General features: G+C 40.6%; 1 protein-coding gene across 1 annotated transcript; it reads left to right on the top strand.

Moving 5' to 3' along the window:
* The first annotated feature begins 4433 nt into the window (after positions 1-4433).
* LOC106603984 (uncharacterized) lies at positions 4434-16985 on the top strand. The gene is made up of 3 exons (XM_014198300.2): positions 4434-4579; positions 11462-11566; positions 12832-16985. Exons 2-3 carry the CDS (start codon positions 11473-11475, stop codon positions 16551-16553), a joined length of 3816 nt encoding a protein of 1271 aa, XP_014053775.2. The 5' UTR covers positions 4434-4579; positions 11462-11472; the 3' UTR covers positions 16554-16985.
* The last annotated feature ends 5368 nt before the right edge of the window (positions 16986-22353 follow it).

Raw genomic sequence — 22353 nt, 5'->3', positions numbered from 1 at the left:
GACAGCGGAGTCAATCACCACCTTCCGTAGACACCTGAAACCCCACCTCTTTAAGGAATACCTGGGATAGGATATAGTAATCCCTCTAACCCCCCCTCCCCCCAAAAAAAGATATAGATGTACTATTGTAAAGTGGTTGTTCCACTGGATATCATAAGGTGAATGCACCAATTTGTAAGTCGCTCTGGATAAGAGCTTCTGCTAAATGACGTAAATGTAAACGTAAATGTAAAACGAGTCCTATATCGACATAACCTGAAAGGCCGCTCAGCAAGGAAGAAGCCACTGCTCCAAAACCGCCAATAAAAAAACAGACTACGGTTTGCAACTGCACATGGGGACGAAGATCGTACTTTTTGGAGAAATGTCCTCTGGTCTGATGAAACAAAAATAGAACTGTTTGGCCATAATGACCATCATTATGTTTGGAGGAAAAAGGGGGGTGCTTGCAAGCCAAAGAACACATTTACATTTACATTTAAGTCATTTAGCAGACGCTCTTATCCAGAGCACCCCGTGCTTCACGGGGGTGGCAGCATCATGTTGTGGGGGTGCTTTGCTGCAGGAGGGACTGGTGCACTTCACAAAATAGATGGCATCATGAGGGGGGAAAAAGATGTGGATATATTGATGCAACATCTCAAGACATCAGTCAGGAAGTTAAAGCTTGGTTGCAAATGGGTCTTCCAAATGGACAATGACCCCAAGCATACTTCCAAAGTTTTGGCAAAATGGCTTAAGGACAACAAAGTCAACGTTTTGGACTGGCCATCACAAAGCCCTGACCTCAATCCTGTAGAAAAGTTGTGGGCAGAACTGAAAAAGTGTGTGCGAGCAAGGAGGCCTACAAACCTGACTCAGTTACACCAGCTTTGCCAGGAATTTATTGTGGTAAGCTTGTGGAAGGCTACCCAAAACATTTGACCCAAGTTAAACAATTTTAAGGCAATGCTACCAAGTACTAATTGAGTGTATGTAAACTTCTGACCCACTGTGATGGGACTGTGATGAAAGAAATAAAAGCTGAAATAAATCATGCTCTCCACTATTATTCTGACATTTCACATTCTTAAAATAAGGTGGTGATCCTAGCTGACCTAAGACAGGGAATTTTTATTCGGATTAAATGTCAGGAATTGTGAAAAACTGTATTTTTAAATGTATTTGGCTAAGGTGTATTAAAACTTCCAACTTCAACTTATCTTGTGAAGCTAACACTAGCGCCACCATAAAACCCCTCTTCAAATTCGACATGAACCTTCAAATAGGTACAGTGCATTCGTAAAGTATTCAGACCCCTTGACTTTTTCCACATTTTGTTACGTTACAGCCTTACATTTTTTCCTCATCAATCTACAAACAATACCCCATGATGACAATGAAAAAACCGTTTTTTAGTAAATGTTGCTAATTAATAAAACACACACACACACATATATATATATATATATATATATATATATGTATATGTATGTGTGTGTGTGTGTATATATATATATATTGGTCACATCCCTATATACACACACTACCGTTTAAAAGTTTGGGGTCATTTAGAAATATCCTTGTTTTTTTTTATAAAAGCGCATTTTTTGTTCATGACAATAACATCAAATTGTAACAATGTAGACGTTGTAAATGACTATTGTAGCTGGAAACGGCTAATTTTTTTAGTGGAATATCTACATAGGCATACAGAGGCCCATTATCAGCAACCATCACTCCTGTGTTCCAATGGCACGTTGTGTTAGCTAATCCAAGTTTATCATTTTAGAAGGCTAATTGATCATTAGAAAACCCTTTTGCAATTATGTTAGCACAGCTGAAAACTGTTGTCCTGATTAAAGAAGCAATAAAACCGGCCTTCTTTAGACTAGTTGAGTATCTGGTGCGTCAGCATTTGTGGGTTCGATTACAGGCTCAAATTGGCCAGAAACAAAGGACTTTCTTCTGAAACTCGTCAGTCTATTCTTGTTCTGAGAAATGAAGGCTATTCCATGCAAGAAATTGCCAAGAAACTGAAGATCTCGTACAACGCTGCGTACTACTCCCTTCACAAACTGGCTATAACCAGAATAGAATGAGGAGTGGGAGGCCCCGTGCACAACTTATCAAGAGGACAAGTACATTAGAGTGTCTAGTTTGAGAAACAGAGGCCTCACAAGTCCTCAACTGGCAGCTTCATTAAATAGTACCCACAAAACACCATTCTCAACGTCAACAGTGAAGAGGCGACTCCGGGATGCTAGCCTTCTAGGCAGAGTTGCTCTGTCCAGTGTCTGTGTTCTTTTGCCCATCTTAATCTTTTATTTTTGTTGGCCAGTCTGAGATATGGCTTTTTCTTTACAACTCTGCCTAGAAGGCCAGCATCCCGGAGTTGACTGGTGTTTTGCGGGTACTATTTAATGAAGTGGGGAATTAAGGCCAAAGAGTTCAATCTTGGATTCATCAGACCAGAAAATCTTGTTTCTCATGGTCTGAGAGTCTTTTGTCAAACTCCAAGCAGGCTGTCAAGTGCCTTTTACTGAGGAGTGGCCACTCTACCATAAAGGTCTGATTGGTGGAGTGCTGCAGAGATGTTTGTCCTTCTGGAAGTTTCTCCCATCTCCACAGAAGAACTCTGGAGCTCTGTCAGAGTGACCGTCGGGTTCTTGGTCACATCCCTGACCAAGGCTTCTCTCCCCTGATTGCTCAGTTTGGCCGGGCGGCCAGCTCTAGGAAGAGTCTTGGTGGTTCCAAACTTCTTCCACTTAAGAATGATGGAGGCCACTGTGTTCTTGGGGACCTTCAAAGCTGCAGAAAATGTTTTGTTACCCTTCCCCAGATTTGTGACTCGATACAATCCTGTCTTGGACCACTACGGACAATTCCTTCGACCATGGTTTGGTTTTTGCTCTGACATGCACTGTCAACTGTGGGACCTTATATAGACAGGTGTGTGCCTTTCCAAATCATGTCCAATCAATTGTATTTACCACAGGTGGACTCCAATCAAGTTGTAGAAACATCTCAAGGATGATCAATGAAAACAGGATTCACCTGAGTTCAATTTCGAGTCTCATAGCAGTGTCTGAATATTTATGTAAATATTATATTTCTGTTATTTATTTTGAACACATTTGCAAAAATGTCTAAAACTCGGTTTTAGTTTTGTCAGTATGGGGTTACTGTGTTTAAATTGATGAGGATTTGTATTTCATTTCATCCATTTTAGAATAAGGCTGTAACGTAACAAAATGTGAAAAAAGTCAAGGGGTCTGAATACTTTCTGAATGCACTGTGTGTAATGAGACATTATATTTATCCTCTTTAGAGTGGTTTATTGACATTTTAGAGGTGATAAGTTGGACAAATTGGGTGAAAACAGCAGAAAATGTCCTTCTCTTCAGGACATGGAGCCATTTCTTCAAAAGTTGTGGGTCCTTGGGTAGGCCGACGTTAGCTTACCGAGGAATTGTTGTTGGAGCCAATTCATACCGCCTGGCGCTATACAGTTTGTGTTTGAATTACTACTTGTTATTGTCATCTTCGTTGTCTACACCTAACCTCAATCTCTTCCATTCACTCTCTGCGTGACAACTCAATACCACAGACAAATTAGCTGATTCCTGCCAGTGATGCTGTAACGATGACGCTGTGAGTCGAGAAGCAGGTGCAGGTGAAACGTTTAATAAAACAACAAACATTCTTATTCTGTACCAACATGAATGTCAATCAAAACTTACTATGCAGTAAGGACAATGTAATAAAGTTTATATTCACCTTCACCCACCAGTGAACGGGCATTGTACTGGAGTTGTACTGTACTCAAAGCAGCATACAGATCAGATCAACTCCATGACCACCAGTAGGTTACTGTAGCAGTCTGTATCCACTAGGATGAGCTCTGTCTCCAATATTACAGTTTAACAGCCACAGAGACTGACTTGTAGTCATGTAATTTACAAGTTGAGTGTAGGGGTTGTTTTACAAGGAATAGAGATTTTGTCAAAGACAGTATGAAGATAGGGTAAAACTGCTTCTTCAATAGAAATCCCGAATAACACTTGTTGGCTAGTAAAGCTCAGGCGTAGAGAGAAACAAGTCATCGGGTCTAATGGTCGTCTCACGCCGAACTGCGCATGTGCAGGCCGTCAACTCAAAGGCAGTCCTTCGATATAAACTTGTTTTTTGACGAAAAATAAAACGTGTCAGTTCATCACTTTCACGAGGTTGTTGTAATAACATGTTCAGCTACTTAAGAAATTGAATCGAATCTAGGTTGTGCCTTTTGATTTCGAGAAAATTACCAACTAATGAAGATGTTTTTCACTTCTCTCATTGACTTCTCAAGCACCAAATCCCGGCATGTTCTGTTCAGTCTGTTTCAGAAGCGTTCCTGGAAGTCTCGCGATGTTGCGCCTCTGGGTTTAGAAACTCTGTGATTTGGTCTATAAAACAGGGTGTCACACCCCGGTCTACATCTTGGCAGAGACACACATTATACTTATTTTGTATTCTTGGCTTTTCTATTTTAAACATCTACTTTTTACTTTTTTTTTTCTTCTGATGAACATTCATTGGCTAACTTCGTTGACTTAAGGTAGGCTACTAACACTTATTTCAACTGTAGACCTAAATGGTTGCTTAGCAAAACCTTTACTGGGAAATCATTAAAGCTATAATCTGTATTTGGTGAAACTGGCACGTCTGATTGTGATATTACAACAACGAAGAAATTACTTCAAACAAAGAACACCGTTTTTTTCTCCATCGGACATCATTGCAAAGAAAATCCTACTGCTGGACGCTCCTCTCCTCCGTTTCATCACTGAAACAATATCAAAGGCGCTGGTGCTGTTTCACCAAATGTAGATTCTAACTTTAATTGATCTTTGAGAAATAACATTGTCCGTCCCTCCACTTATTGTGGTCTACAACTGAGGGATGGGGCTAGGGAAAGCCAGGACTGACAGTCCATGACATCTGCATTATAGTTTTAACCATGTTTTGAATCTATACATTGTTTTTTTACATTTACAAACAAATAACCGTTTATTTCGGGTTCTAATGGGGTAAGACAATGGTAATAAGCTCATGGCGTATTTATAAATTGTATTCTTCAAAAATGGATGGTTATACTGTCATAAATTAACATTTCCCAAAAACCAATCCCAGACTGTAGCTTTAATAATGTGGATAATTTACTGAACGAAAGTGAACCATCGCGCTCTCCCTGATGCTTGGCTGGTGCGTAAATCCACCGAGTTCAGACAAACAAATGTTCTTATGGGTTTGCACTCAAAGTTGTGCATAAAGCTGACTTCATTATTCGATGTTTTTAGTTATTTTCACTGCGTCAGGGATAGCGTAGACATACGTTTCGGCTTTACAGTCTTCTTTCGTGTTTATGTACAATTTTATTTGAATTCAAAACAACATTTGTAAAGAACAGATGAGCAACAGGTGCTTGTAATCAGGGTTGGCGCTCATCTGCCAATCAGAGGTGTGGCATTTGTCGTGTACCTGTATATAATAAATATGTGGCGCCAACTCATAAACGATATGCAAAATCTGATATGGACAGTGTTCCTGTATAACAGTTCAAATGTGGCTTATAGGAAGGAGAGAATCTAATTATTCGTTTAAACCGTGTGGAGATACAGAATTAAATTTATATATCCGCGTGGCTTCTCTTTGTAGTCATTTGTCGTCAGTCACCTCTACTTGGTGGATGAACGTTTTTGATCCCAACGCAACGCAATTCATTAATATAATGATTGTGTTCTATAAAGTATCTTTCATGTCGAGGCGATGTCTTGACGTTTAATCGTGGATTTATGTTCTCCAAGACGTACTTTCAAGGCGCGACATGTTTAGCCAAAATATTTCTCATTACAAGAACACTAACATATAAATAAATCCTTTAGTAGTGAAAGTTATACATTACTTTATCTCATAGGTCCTAGAAGTCTGAGGGCATACAACGTTAGAACATTTCCTTATGGTGCTACAAGATCTACTGGGGAATCATCCTTTTATGAATGTCTCTTTTCTCTCTCTGACCACATCTGATTGAACCAATATGTTTGATAGATTTATTGATCGTTTATAGGTGAATAAAGGTGGATTCTGGAAGGCAGAATTTAAAGAGGAGTCTGATAATGGTATGTGCCAATGTTGATTAACAACAGGCTTGATGCCATTATGGCTATCACTGAACGTGAGTATATAAGTTTACAGAAAACAGTTTCATATGTTCTTGTTGGATTTATTAGGTAACTGGCTTCTGTTCAAGCTTTTAACTTGTTTATGAGCTTTATCAAGCCAGGTATCGGGGTATCCTCTCAAGTGGAAACGCTCTAGGAGAGAATTTGATTGTCCATCATATTCTTCCTCTGTGTCACAGATGCGATACAGTCTATTAAGTTGGCTTACTGGTAAAACCTCTTAGTGGGAGAGGGTGATAAAAAATACCATATTGGCAGCTGATAGTTATCTGTAGGTTTCCTGTAAACTGTAGTACTTGATAGTCCCTTCTTTGTAGCAAGTACATCTAAGAAATGTATAGAGTTAATGTTATTTTCCATAGTTTCAGGAAATCGATTGGACTCTAGAGTTATTAAGAAATTCATTTAATTTCGGGAACCCGTCCAGATCATAAAGCAATCATTTATTTAGCGGGTCCAATCTTTCACATGATCTTTGTGAAGATTATTTTCATAAATAAAAATCCAATTAGAATTTCCCCATGAAGAGATAGGTCCCAACTATGCTAAACTAACGGAGTTCCCGTTCCTGTTCCAATTTATCAAATAGAAAATAGTTTAGCGCCCTAGTTGTGCAAGCTCAATAATATCATTTTTAGACACACCGCTAAAGCGGTTTGAGAGGAAGAATTTGAGAGCCACCATACCGCCATCATTCGGAATACTGGTATATAGACATGAGACAACAAGAGTGACGAGCCAATATCCTTCACTAATAACTGGTATACTTTGTAGTTTCATTAGAAAATCAGTGGTGTCTTTTTAAATAAGATGGCAACTGTTTGACTAATAGATAAACGTCAAAGTCCACGTAACGAGACTTTCTGTTACGGAGCCAATACCTAAAGTCTTTATGGAGGGTTTGTGGTTCATTTGTGAACCTTAGACCATAACGGATCGAAACTGTAGGTTTTTGGACAGAAAGATTTGTCACACAGAGGAAGAATATGATAGACAATCAAATTCTCTCCTAGAACGTTTCCACTTGAGAGGATACCCCGATTCCTGGCTTGATAAAGCTCATAAACAAGTTAAAAGCTTGAACAGAAGCCAGTTACCTAATAAATCCAACAAGAACATATGAAACTGGTTTCTGTAAACTTATATACTCACGTTCAGTGATAGCCATAATGGCATCAAGCCTGTTGTTAATCAACATTGGCACATACTATTATCAGACTCCTCTTTAAATTCTGCCTTCCAGAATCCACCTTTATTCACCTATAGACGATCAATAAATCTATCAAACATATTGGTTCAATCAGATGTGGTCAGAGAGAGAAAAGAGACATTCATAAAAGGATGATTCCCCTGTAGATCTTGTACCTCTTGTAGCACCATAAGGAAACGTTCAAACGTTGTAGGGGAGAGCGAGGTACAGTGAGGGGAAAAAAGTATTTGATCCCCTGCTGATTTTGTATGTTTGCCCACTGACAAAGAAATAATCAGTCTATAATTTTAATGGTAGGTTTATTTGAACAGTGAGAGACAGAATAACAGCAAAAAATCCAGAAAAACCCATGTCAAAAATTTTATAAATTGATTTGCATTTTAATGACGAAAATAAGTATTTGACCCCTCTGCAAAACATGACTTAGTACTTGGTGGCAAAACCCTTGTTGGCAATCACAGAGGTCAGATGTTTCTTGTAGTTGGCCATCAGGTTTGCACACATCTCAGGAGGGATTTTGTCCCACTCCTCTTTGCAGATCTTCTCTTCTCATTAAGGTTTTGAGGCTGATGTTTGGCAACTCGAACCGTCAGCTCCCTCCACATATTTTCTATGGGATTAAGGTCTGGAGACTGGCTAGGCCACTCGAGGACCTTAACGTGCTTCTTCTTGAGCCACTCCTTTGTTGCCTTGGCCCTGTGTTTTGGGTCATTGTCATGCTGGTATAACCATCCACGACCCATTTTCAATGCCTTGGCTGAGGGAAGGAGGTTCTCACCCAAGATTTGACGGTACATGGCCCCGTCCATCATCCCTTTGATGCGGTGAAGTTGTCCTGTCCCCTTAGCAGAAAAACACCCCAAAGCATAATGTTTCCACCTCCATGTTTGACGGTGGGGATGGTGTTCTTGGGGTCATAGGCAGCATTCCTCCTCCTCTAAACACGGCGAGTTGACCACAACACTTTCACCCAGTAGTCCTCTGAATCATACAGATGTTCATTGGCAAACTTCAGACGGGCATGTATATGTGCTTTCTTGAGCAGGGGGACCTTGCGGGCGCTGCATGATTTCAGTCCTTCACGGCGTAGTGTGTTACCAATTATTTTCTTGGTGACTATGATCCCAGCTGCCTTGAGATCATTGACAAGATCCTCCCGTGTAGTTCTGGGCTGATTCCTCACCGTTCTCATGATCATTGCAACTCCACGAGGTGAGATCTTGCATGGAGCCCCAGGCCGAGGGAGATTGACAGTTCTTTTGTGTTTCTTCCATTTGCGAATAATCGCTCCAACTGTTGTCACCTTCTCACCAAGCTGCTTGGCGATGGTCTTGTAGCCCATTCCAGCCTTCTGTAGGTCTACAATCTTGTCCCTGACATCCTTGGAGAGCTCTTTGGTCTTGGCCATGGTGGAGAGTTTGGAATCTGATTCATTGCTTCTGTGGACAGATGTCTTTTTTACAGTTAACAAGCTGTGGTTAGGAGCACTCCCTTTAAGAGTGTGCTCCTAATCTCAGCTCATTACCTGTATAAAAGACACCTGGAGGCCAGAAATCTTTCTGATTGAGAGGGGGTCAAATACTTATTTCCCTCATTAAAATGCAAATCAATTTATAACATTTTTGACATGCGTTTTTCTGGATTTTTTTGTTGTTATTCTGTCTCTCACTGTTCAAATAAACCTACCATTAAAATTATAGACTGATCATTTCTTTGTAAGTGGGCAAACGTACAAAATCAGCAGGGGATCAAATACTTTTTTCCCTCACTGTATGTTGTCACACTTTTCACGCTGTCAAACATTTACTGGGCACAATGCATCACAATTGTATAAATGTCATAACAAATGAAAGACGGAAGTCTTGGGCACATATTTTGTATTAATTACATCTTCATATCTTATTTCAGTACGGAGTTGTAAACCGTTAAATAGAGAGTGAACTTGTGACAATTTGCGCCATCAGCGGGTAAATTGTCACACTCTCTGTCTGGTAAATTGTCACATTGGATTATCAACAAATAAAAACACAACTAATTAATTGTGAATATTGATTTTAATTTCAAATTCAAAACCAAATTCAACTTCATGAAATAACTCAATTAAAAACAATCATGCCTAGAGAATCTGGCAAATCATGCCTTTCAATCAAAACAATAATGCTGGCAGAGCACACATTCATTAATTGGCACGACCACTTTACTACGACCTTTGAAATCGAACGTTCTCTGGCATGCACATAGATCCATGGTATTTGTTGGAATGGAATGTAATGCTGCAGATAACTTGCTTAAATGTTTAAAGTCTTAACAAAAGACGTGGTGTTTAAACACACTCATGCACTGTTTTCTAACAGCCTATATGACTTACATCTGTATCTGACTAATCAGACTCATCTTCAGAGTCACAGTTCTGGCACACATAAATTGCCTGGCCTGAGGTGCAAGTATCATGGGCCCATTTGTTGCATCTCACACACTTCACCCAAGTCTCCTTTGGAAGGTTGTTTGAAATTGGCTTCACACAGATGAAGCAGAATCACTCCTCTTCATCTGATGATGACACTTCTACAATTTCTTTTTTTAGCTGCCTTCTTGTTCTTTGCAGATCCAGATTGTGACTCACCCACCTTGCTTCCTTTTCTTCGGAAACAGCCTTTTGCTAGATTGTGCCTTATTCGTTTCCATTTCTAGTGTCTGCTTCACTGGTTCTGGGGCCTGGCAGGTTGGTTCTGGGGCCTGGCAGGTTGGTTCTGGGGCCTGGCAGGGCTGAAATGGTTCTGGGGCCTGGCAGGTTGGTTCTGGGGCCTGGGGCCAGTGTGACGACAGTTCTCAGGTTCATCAACATTCCATATGTCTCCTGCTCCAAATTGATATCTCTGTAGCACTTCTGCTACATTGTCGAAGAAAGGATTAACATTTTCTCTGTTGAAACTACTTGCCCTGGCAAGGCAAGTTGCCTCTGGCTTTCTCAGTGACAGCGTTGGGTGCCGCTTTAAGAAGCCTGTAAACCACTCCGAGCTGGCCTGCTTTCTGCCCACATTGGCTCGAACTTCAGCTGGTGTGCCACAGCAAACTGATAGGCAAGTCTTCTGACCTCACTTGGCGACAGACCAAAACAAATGTCAGCTGGCCTAGTAACATACTGAACAAGCTGCATCTCCAAATCAGGTGGAAGAAACCTGCCGTGGCTTTGTATAGCCAACCACTGTTGTTGGTGTGGCTGTCTGACTTTCAACTTCTTCTCTGGTAACCTTTTGACAATACTGAGTCAGAGTATGGTAATTTAAGTCAAAAATCCTTCGCTGTACTCCTGATTGATTTGTTCTGCAACTTCACCTGCCTCACTGCCTTTAACATTTTGCCAGGTGGTGTGCTGTCATTCTCTGTCTTTATTTTATTATTTCGAACCATCTTTCTTTCTTTCTTTCTGTCTTTCTTTCTGTCTTTCTTTCTGTCTTTCTTTCTGTCTTTCTTTCTGTCTTTCTTTCTTTCTGTCTTTCTTTAACACATTTCCTCATTGCAGTTACATATTCATGACAGGCTTATTATGCCCACCTCTCTGTCTACTATCCTTGTTGCCACAATGCAATTTATAACACCAGCATTCAATGCAAGGCATGTTTTTTGTAAAATGTACATGTGCCTTGACCAGAGGAAGTATGTTGGCCAGTGGCGTCATTAGGCCTGGGCATCCGGGGCTTCAGCCCTGGATATATTTGGTCCAGTACCGACCCTTTTGATGGTATTATAACTTTTTTTTTTACATTTCAGTCTCAGTTTCCATAACCACACATCACTTGCGCTATGCAGTATTATTATAATTTTTTACCGTCAATAAAATAAACAATCCAACGGAAGACTGGGGGCCAAAAATGTGAGTGACTCAAATGTTTGCATAACATACTGTATCAGTGATATTTTACACATGCTGCATTGCCTGGGCAATGAGCAAAAAAAAAAGTATTTATGTTAACAGCCAAATTATCTGTTGAAATGTTCTAATACTGTGGCTGCTGAAGTAACCCCAGTTCTGATATGTTTTCAGAACACTGAGTCATGTCTGACTTGGAGACCATCGAGCTAGCCGCTCTGGGCCGACCCTTCCAGCTGGGGATGCTGTATGACTGTCGTAGAGATGTCCTCATTCCAGGTACAGGAAACTATTCCTCTTTGGTTTGGAGGTTATCAGTGTGCATTATCTTGAATTCATTGACAGTGTTTCCACCATTGACTTTGATAGAGGGCACGCTGTTCCAGCACAGGGAACACCATTGAGGGCTTTCACCATTTTAAAGTAGTTTCTATGGATTAAGCAATAATCAGCAGGAGGGGTCAGCCAATGAATTGCACTCCCCAGCAAACATTCCATAACTGCAGATGTCAGTAAATCACCAACCTTGGCTTTATACCTGTTCAGACTGTACACACTTCACACAGTAGGTGGTGGTATGCACCTTTTCAGTTTATTTACAAACTGCTAATACACTCATAGAAGTTGAAGACATTGGGGACATACTTGTGAACATAAGCAACCATTTAAATTTAAACAGTTTCTCCAGCTCAAAATGAGTCTCAGCTAATTAAAATAGTTGATTTACTTGCATGTGACAGAACGCTAAATTGTAGCTTGTCCCATCAAATAACATGGCATACGTTAGCCCTATGCAAACCTCACCAGTTGGCAGCGATTATATTCTGTCTGATCCCTCCTGAGGACCCAGATTGAATTATGTAATCCTTCCTTAACCCAAAGGAAGTATCTCCCAGTTGAATACTTCAAAATGGTGAAAGTCCTGAATGGAGCTGCCCATGCTAAAACAGGCTTTTGGGCACTTAAGTCCTCTGTGATGCTGTCACAGAATCGGCCATTGCAGAGAGAGATGAGCTTTCTGGTGCATCTCTATGGTTACCACAGAGTAAGAAAAGCTAGAGGACACACTTGGGACAAAAGAGTGATGTCATGCAGGTTGTTTTTGAAGTGTTCATATTGTAGTAATGCTGTCAATGACAAAGATGGCCCTTTTTTTTTTTTTTTCTTCTGAGAGTGTAATGTGGCACCATTTGTCCCTGTAGGGAACCATCTGAAAAAATGTTCTAGCTAGAACTCTTTCTGATTCCAAATAGCACCCTTTATTTTGTACCCAGATTCTATTTGACCTGAAAGAAGCTCCAGATAGAACCCATTTCTAGACTGGTTCAAATGGGGCTACAGAGCATTCTTTAATTCTGAGTGGATAGGAGGTGTAGGTTTTCTAACTATGGGTTGACACCTAGAATATTTACTTTGAGTTAAATATTTACCTTCAATTAGTTATTTGAATGAAACCATGTTTACATATAGAAATAATTTTACATGTACATGTTGGAGTATTATTTTCACAATAACGTTCTTTGGTCATTCTCTTTAAACTGCAGGTATCACTCTCTGGGATTCTGAGATGCTTCAGAAACACATCAATGTTCGTCCACAACCGATCACTGACTTCAAAATCATTATTTCAGACTCAAGTGAAGACAAGTCAGAAGCTTTGAATGTGTCTGCATCTCTTGAGGCCAGTTTTCTTTGTGGCTTAGTCAGTGTGAAGGGTTCTGCTGAATTCCTACATGACAAAAAGACCTCAAAGCGTCAGTCTAGGGTTTCTTTGCAGTACCGTACCACCACTCGCTTCGAGCAGTTGACCATGGACCACCTGGGGGCAGGAAATGTGAAACACTCTAATGTCTTACAAGAGGGCTCTGCAACCCATGTGGTGACTGGCCTGCTCTATGGAGCGCAGGCCTTCTTCGTTTTTGACCAAGAGGTTTCCTCAGGAGAAAACCACCAGGACATCCAGGGAACCCTGCAGGCCACAATAAAAAAGATCCCTCAAATGTCAATAGAAGGGCAGGGAAATTTGAAGATGAGTGAGGAAGAGAAGAAAAAGGCCAATAAATTCAACTGCACTTTCCATGGTGATTTTGCACTAGAAAACAACACTGTCACATTTGAAGATGCCATGAAGGTGTATGCTGGCCTGCCAAGTCGACTAGGGGAGAACGGAGAACATGCTGTGCCCATGACCGTCTGGCTCTATCCTCTCAAGAACCTGGACTCTGCAGCTACCCAGCTAGTCAGGCAGATCAGTGTTAGCCTGGTGCGTCGCGCACAGCGAATCATGGACGGACTGGACAATACTGATGTACAATGCCAGGACATGATGAAGGAAGACATGGCTATCAAGTTCCCTGAAATCAAAGCCAAGCTCAACACTTTCAGGGACTTGTGCTCAGAGTTTAAGCTGGTGTTCCAGAAAGGTCTCTGTAAGGTTCTTCCCAACATAAGAGGAGGAGGAATGGAGGAGGAAGAGCTGGTAAAAATTCTCAACAGCAAAGAACGCTCTCCATTCCAGAATAACCTCATGATCACGTACCTGGACGACAGAGAGAGAGAGATGAATGTTGTCCGCTCTTACCTTGACATAATGAAAGAGGTACAAGTTGTGTACTCAAGCAGTGAATTGGATGGAATAGTGCTTGATAAAGCTAATGATTTTGTAGTGTGTTTTGCATTTTCCTATTTGAAGGAGAAAGAAGAGTATGTGGTAGACTTGGAGAACTACTTGCTGGAAGAATCAAAAAGTGATTTTTCAATGACACCTTACAATCCCAACGCAGCCGGGAAGACTACAGCAGAAAAGTGGTTTCGCTCGGGGGAGGTAACCATCCTAACTAGGCAAACCATAAATCTGTTCCTAGACTTCAAAGAGTCTAACAAAGGCAGAGAAAATCTTGCATTCTGCATTGCATCAATTCCAAACAAAGTCCTCACTGCATCCTCCATCCATGTCTATGAAAGAGGGACACTTCTGAGTCAACAGTTTGAGCTGCCATCAAAGCCAGGTGTTCCCACCATCAAGAGTCTGGAGCATGACTGTGTCCACTTGCAAGTCAACCCTCCCAACCTTGGTGTTACCTCTGTGGAGTCGTACCAGGTTTTGTACCAGGCTGAGCAGGCTGACTCTGAATGGACAGAGGTCAAATCGGATGCTACAACTAACCAGGTCTCCATCAGTCATTTGGACCCTTACAAAAAGTATCGCTTTAGCTGCAAGGCGGTGTGTAGACCTGGTGTGAGCCTCTCCAGTGACTGGACAGAATACTTCAGGACCCTCCCATGTAGTCCCCCTGGACCACCCACAGAGAAGAGGATAGAATCGGGAAGTATCAGAGTGAACTGGGACATTCCTATCATGGTGGGAGATGATGTTGAACTCATTGGTTATGTGGTTGAATACAGAAAGAGTGTAAATGCTATAAACAATCAGATGTGGCACGCCATCAAAGCCACCACTAGAGAGAGTGCACTGGATGGACTAAAGGCTGACACTGCATACAGCATCAGAGTCTCTGCTAACTGTGGCAAAGCAGGGAATAGTCTACCCAGTTCTGAGACTGTGATGACTACCCTTAGGGTCTCTGATCCCCAACCGAAGACAAGCAAATCAACCAGAGCAAAAAGTGAGGAGTTCCTCACAAAATCCCAGAAGGTGGAAAAGGGCAACCCCTCAATCCACTGGCTGAATCTGGAACAGAAGTTGGGTGGAAATGACAGTTTTGACCAGTACAGATTTGGGAGGAAAGTTGAGCAACGAAATAACAAGGTGATATTGCTTCTGGGGGCCACAGGTTCAGGAAAAACAACTCTGGTCAATGCCATGATAAACTACATTCTTGGGGTAAAGTGGGAGGAATGTTACCGCTTTAAGCTCATCCATGAGGTGACCAACAGGTCACAGGCTGAGAGCCAGACTGTGGTTGTGACATCATACGAGCTCTACAACCAGCCAGGCTTTCAGATTCCTTATTCGCTGACCATCATTGACACACCAGGGTTTGGAGACACCAGAGGAATGGCTCAAGATAAATTGCTCACCCAAAAGGTGAAGGATTTCTTGTTTAACCCTTTAGGGATTAATCAAATTGATGCAGTCTGCTTTGTATTGCAGGCAACACTTGTTCGTCTCAGTACTTCCCAGAGATACATCTTTGATTCCATCCTGTCCATCTTTGGAAAGGATGTTGCTGAAAACATCTTGATGCTTGTGACATTTGTTGATGGGAAGCACATACCGGTGCTAGAGGCCATCAAAGCTGCAAATCTGCCCTGTAAGAAAGACAAGAAGGGGCTACCAACCCATTTCAAATTCAACAGTTCAATTCTGTTCTCAAAGGAGACGGAGAGCAGCTCTGAAGAGGATGATACTGATGATGATCATAAGGCCCAGTGTCCAGAGCAATGGAAGTCAACTTTCAAGGAGATGAAGAAATTTTTCCAAGCACTGGAAAGCATTGAGAGTAAAGATCTGACCCTGACAAAGAAAGTTCTGGAAGAACGTGAGCTTCTGGAGAAGACCATGACATGCCTGACCCCTCAGATCACAGCAGGTCTGTCAAAGCTAAGTGAGATCAAAAGCTTCAAACAGTGTCTGGAGAACGAGGATGAGAACATGAAACAGAACAAAAATTTTGAGACTGAGGTAAATGTGCTGCAGGTGAAGAGAAGCAAATTAGCCCAGGACTTTGCGACAAACTGCAAGATATGCAATTTTACATGTCACACCTCCTGCTTCCTCCCAAATGAGGATGACATCAACAGTTGTGCCGTGATGGATGATGATGGCAACTGCACCATATGTCCAGGAAAATGCTCTTCCACTGACCACGACAGGGAACAAGTCTTGTTGACATATGACACAAAGACTGAGAAAAAGACTATTCAAGGAATGAAGGACAACTTCATGAAGGCGTGGGGCAAGTCTATGGAAACCAAGGAGATGCTGGATAAGCTTGAGGATGAGTTTCGCATGATCCAGGACGCGCTGATGAATTTGATCACGCAGTCTTCTGACTGTCTCAAGAGACTTAATGATGTTGCCCTGAAACCAAGCGCTCTCTCCACTGTGGAGTACATTGACATACTCATTCGCACAGAGGAGGACGAACGGAAGCCAGGCTTCGAGGATCGGATCGTTGGGTTGAAGAAAATGAAGGAAGAGTCTGAGATTCTGGAGAAGATTGCAAAAGGAGAAGATTTACTCCCAAATGAGCGAAAAGTCATGAAGGATAAAAAGGATAGACCGCAGGAGGTTCCAACATAAGTCAGGGATGTTGTCCTGCTAACATTATCTGGAAACAAAATTGGGTCTCCATTTGAACATTAAGCTTCCCGATATTGTAGGAACATTTGCGTTTGCTGGGAAGATCCAACTGAGATGTGGGGTTAATTGGATTTGTAAATAAAACTCTTAGTCTTGTGTAAAGCCTTATGTTAATTTGTCCACCTCAAAGTAACTGAACAAAAATGAGGGCCTAATTTAGATCTAGATTAAATCAGAACTGCATAGCAAATCATTGGTTTTGTTTAGGTAATGTCAGAGGTGCAGGGCTGGCCCTCCCATTAGGCAAGATTAGGCGGCATTTGAATTTGGGGTGGCATTTTGACAATTGGCTGCTGCCCTCCAGCGCCCCTGAACGGCTACTACATCGCCAGCGGCACCCCAGCCACCAGCTCATAGCGTTGCTGCAGTTCCCGCCCCACCCGCTTCTCTCCGAAGTGCAGTCCCACTATTCTTGGTAGCTATGTTGATGTGTGTGTTTTATGTGGGATTATCCAATTGTGAAACAATAATAAAAAGGAATCTGCCAATTAAATTGCATTGTTTTGTATTTTGTGAGTGACGAAGACAATTGGCGATTAAGGCAGTAGCCTAACCTAGCCTGTTAACCTTAGCTAGCTACTACTAGTGGATTTAATTTTAGCTAAAAGTAAGCTATAGAGATTTGAAACAATTTGCTACCATGTCTAAGAGACGACAACTATCAGGAGCCTGTGTGGAGAATGACATATATAAGATATTTATTTATTTATTTAAGTGTTATTGTGATTGTAACAGTTATGTAGTCGTGCCATGTGTGATAACAGGTGGCATATTATTAATAAGAAACTCGGTTTCCTACTACAGGTAGTTGGCTGCATAGTGATAGCAACATTGTAACTCTCCGATGCAGGGGTTAAAGTGAAATTCCCTTCTGCCTGGTAAGGGACTTCCTATATGTGCCCGGGTGCGCCAAACATTTTTATGGGCATAATCATAGAATTACATGTACAATTGGGGCCTATACGTTTGTGTTTACTGAGTAGAGTAGAGCCAACTGAGATGTGGGGTTCATTGGATTTGTATTAAAACTCTTAGCATTGTGTAAAGCCGTATGTTAATTTGTCCACCCCAAGGTAACTGAACAAAAATTAGGGCCTAGATTAAATCAGAACTGCATAGAAAATCATTGTCTTTGTTCAGGCAATGTCAGAGGTGTAACTGCATCAAATCTCTGAGTGGCTGTTCTTGTGGTCATTGTCACAAAACCACACCCATCCTACCGGTGTTAGAAGTTCAGAAGGAGAAAGTGTAGGCTATATAGAAATAATGACACATTGAAAATGATTAAATGAAAGAATAATGGTGATATCATCCTAATGGAGGTGTACTGTGTATTACAACACACATTACTATGTTCAAACTTGCCAAACGGCTGCATGAGATTTCTACTAATGAGCTGTTGATAAGTAATTGATATAAGGAACATTCAATACAATTCACGAGTTAATTTAACAAACTCAGTTTAACCCTTTCTCATGGTTGGTGTCTTGACACATTTGGGCAAAATCGTGTGACATAAAACACTACATTTCTTACCTTGCATTCATGGCAGTTTTTGTTGTATCATATATTAAGCATTTATCAGTTAAATGAGACATTGAACTTGAACCCAGTAAGAATCCTGGATCTTGCTCGGACAGTTCTTTGTTTGGCGATTTTGGAAATGCACTGTAACTAGGCTTACTTACAATTCTTAAAATGTATTGGATTACAAAATCAAATGCTTCTAACTTCTATGGGCTACACCTGCGGGACACAGCCAGTGAAATATCAGGGCGGCAAATTCAAGAACAACAAAATGTCATAATTCAACTTTCTCAAACATACAACTATTTTACACCATTTTAAAGATACACTTCTCCTTGATGTAACCACATTGGCCGATTTCAAAAAGGCTTTACAGTGAAATCAAACATTAGATTATGTTAGGAGAATATATAGACAAAAATAATCACACAGCCATTTTCCAAGCAAGGATGTGTCAATAAAACCCAAAACACAGCTAAATGAAGCACTAACCTTTGACGATCTTCATCAGATGACACTCCTAGGACATTATGTTACACAATAAATGTATGTTTTGTTCGATAAAGTTCATATTTATATCCAAAAACAGCATTTTACATTGGCGCGTGATGTTCAGAAAATGTATTCCCACCAAAACGACCGGTGAATGTGCACATCAATTTACAAAAATACTCATCATAAACGTTGACAAAATATCTAACAATTATTTAAAGAATTATAGATAGACTACTCCTGGATGCAACCGCTTTGTCAGATTTTAAAATAGCTTTACGGAGAAAGCACATTTTTCAATATTCTGAGTACATAGCTCAGCCATCACAGAGAGCTATACAGACACCCGCCAAGTTCGGGGCAACCTAAACTCAGAATTAGTATTAGAAATATTCTCTTACCTTTGCTGATCTTCGTCAGAATGCACTCCCAGGACTGCTACTTCCACAAGAAATGTTGTTTTTGTTCAAAATAATCCATATTTATGTGTTAATACCCCCGTTTTGTTCGTGCGTACAGATCACTTATCCAAAGGCATAACGCTTGAGCGCGGACCAGAGACGAAATGTTAAAATGTTCCATTAGCGTACTTAGAAGCATGTCAAATGCTGTTGAAAATCAATCTTTATGGTATTTTTTACGTAAAATTGCGATAATATTCCAACCGGACAATAGCATATTCATTCAAGAAGAAAAAGAAGGAACGGCGCACTCGTGTGACTGCGCATATCCAATCCCTTTGTTGCCAGGCAGACCACTCAGTAACTGAGCTCCTATACTCTGCCCAGTGACCGGAGAATGCTCAAACCACTTTCTGAAGGCTTTTGACAGCCAATGGAAGCCTTAAGAAGTGCAACGTAACCCCACAGATATTGTAGTTTCGAAAGGGACTAGAAAGAAGAACTAACATTCTCAGATCCTCCACTTCCTGGTTGACTGTTTCTCAGGTTTTTGCCTGCCATATGAGTTCTGTTATACTCACAGACACCATTCAAACAGTTTTAGAAACTTCAGAGTGTTTTCTATCCAAATCTACTAATAATATGCATATTCTAGTTTCTGGGCCAGAGTAGTAACCTGTTTAAATTGGGTACGTTTTTCATCCAGCCGTGAAAATACTGCCCCCTAGCCCAGACAGGCTATCTGATATTGTCTTAACTTCTCTAGGGCCGGCGGGACGAAATCGTCCCACCTACGTAACAGCCAGTGGAATCCTGTGGCGCGTTATTCAAATACCTTAGAAATGCTATTACTTCAATTTCTCAAACATATGACTATTTTACACCATTTTAAAGACAAGACTCTCGTTAATCTAACCACACTGTCCGATTTCAAAAAGGCTTTACAACGAAAGCAAAACATTAGATTATGTCAGCAGAGTACCCAGCCAGAAATAATCAGACACCCATTTTTCAAGCTAGCATATAATGTCACAAAAACCCAGAAGACAGCTAAATGCAGCACTAACCTTTGATGATCTTCATCAGATGACACACCTAGGACATTATGTTATACAATACATGCATGTTTTGTTCAATCAAGTTCATATTTATATCAAAAACCAGCTTTTTACATTAGCATGTGACGTTCAGAACTAGCAAACTTCCGGTGAATTTACTAAAAATGTACTAAATTACTCACGATAAACGTTCACAAAAAGCATAACAATTATTTTAAGAATTATAGATACAGAACTCCTCTATGCACTCGATATGTCCGATTTTAAAATAGCTTTTCGGTGAAAGCACATTTTGCAATATTCTCAGTAGATAGCCCGGCATCACAGGGCTAGCTATTTAGACACCCAGCAAGTTTAGCACTCACTAAAGTCAGATTTACTATAAGAAAAATGTTATTACCTTTGGTGTTCTTCATCAGAATGCACTCGCAGGACTTCTACTTCAATAACAAATGTTGGTTTGGTCCCAAATAATCCATTGTTATATCCAAACAGCGGCGTTTTGTTAGTGCGTTCAAGACACTATCCGAAAGGGTAAATAAGGGTGACGAGCATGGCGCATTTCGTGACAATTTCTTTTAGAAATATTCCATTACCGTACTTCGAACCATGTCAACCGCTGTTTAAAATCAATTTTTATGCAATTTTTCTCGTAAGAAAGCGATAATATTCCGACCGGAAATCTGCGTTTAGGTAAAAAGAGGAAAGAAAATAAAGCACGGGGTCGACTTGTGCACGCGCCTAAGGCCATTGTCCTCTGATCGGCCACTTGCCAAAAGCGTAAATGTGTTTCAGCCTGGGGCTGCCTCGATATCATTCAGCTTTTTCCCGGACTCTGAGAGCCTATGGGAGCCGTAGGAAGAGTCACGTTACAGCAAAGATCCTCAGTCTTCAATAAAAAGAGCCAAGATGAACAACAACTTGTCAGACAGGCCACTTCCTGTAAGGAATCTTCTCAGGTTTTTGCCTGCCATATGAGTTCTGTTATACTCACAGACACCATTCAAACAGTTTTAGAAACTTTAGGGTGTTTTCTATCCAAAGCCAAATAATTATATGCATATTCTAGTTACTGGGCAGGGGTAGTAACCAGATTAAATCGGGTACGTTTTTTATCCGGCCGTGTCAATACTGCCCCCTACCCCCAACAGGTTAACTTGATTCTTAAAACCAAAATCGTCAGTCCTTAACATGTTTCTTCAATAATTATGCATAATACTTGGATGAGCATTTGTCCAGCTGTTTTAATTACGCTGTGATATTTTCACACATCAAATTTATTTACTGAATGACAGTCAAGTGACAAACAGCTATTGTCATACAGCACTCGATGCAACAACAGCTAAAGTGCAGGGAAAATATTGTTAGGAATGTCCATAATGTTTTGTCTCCTTCGTTAACCTGATGAAGACCATTGTGCCGTGGTCCATATTAGATCTAACATCCCTAGCAGATAATTGATGTTGATCATCTGTCTGCTTGATTTACAGCAGGGTCACATTAGATTGAACAGAGAACGAGTCAAGGTAATGAGTTAAAGTTTTATTGGACACAGAGTCGACTGTGCACAATTGTGTAGCATAGACTATTGCGTATGGAAGCATGGCCTTAACTACGGATGAGGACAGAGGTCTGTGTATTTTTTTGGCCAATTAATGTTTTATTGCATGACAAGTAAAACATTTTTGTAAAGGGTCGTTCTCAGTTTATTTGATTTTAATCTGAAATCAAACAATTCATGAACTTTTTGTTTTTTGTCGAAATATTAAGTAATGATTTGATTATTGTGTTTTTATAATTGTAGGTTCTAGTTCAAGCCGTGAAAATAGGGCCGGATTTAGAAATCATAGACCCCGGGGCTTTGTTTTTTAAATAATGCACACTGACTTACATAATGATGGAGATAAAGCCATAGGCTACCCACCGTGATGGCCATTGAGCTTGCTGTGGCAATAGCCCATCTCAAGATGAGCGACTTTGAAAAACAGTGCTACTGCTAGAAATTGAGAGTTGAGATTTTTTTTAATATTGTTTCTACATACAGATTAGTAATCTATTTTCAGCAATAGGAATTTGCTTTCCAAATTATACATTTTTCCCAGGATTGTATTTTGAAATCGGCAAAAGGCAAACCGACAGTTGCATCCAGCCATAGAAATATACTGAACAAAAATATAAACGCAACATGCAACAATTTCAGACTTTACTGAGTTACAGTTCATATATGGAAGTCAGTCAACTGAAATTGATAAATGAGGCTCT

The sequence above is a fragment of the Salmo salar genome, unplaced genomic scaffold, assembly GCF_905237065.1.
Source record: "Salmo salar unplaced genomic scaffold, Ssal_v3.1, whole genome shotgun sequence".
Taxonomy (NCBI): domain Eukaryota; kingdom Metazoa; phylum Chordata; class Actinopteri; order Salmoniformes; family Salmonidae; genus Salmo; species Salmo salar.
Note: the sequence above shows the minus strand (reverse complement) of the source record. Positions and strands in the feature narration are given on the sequence as shown.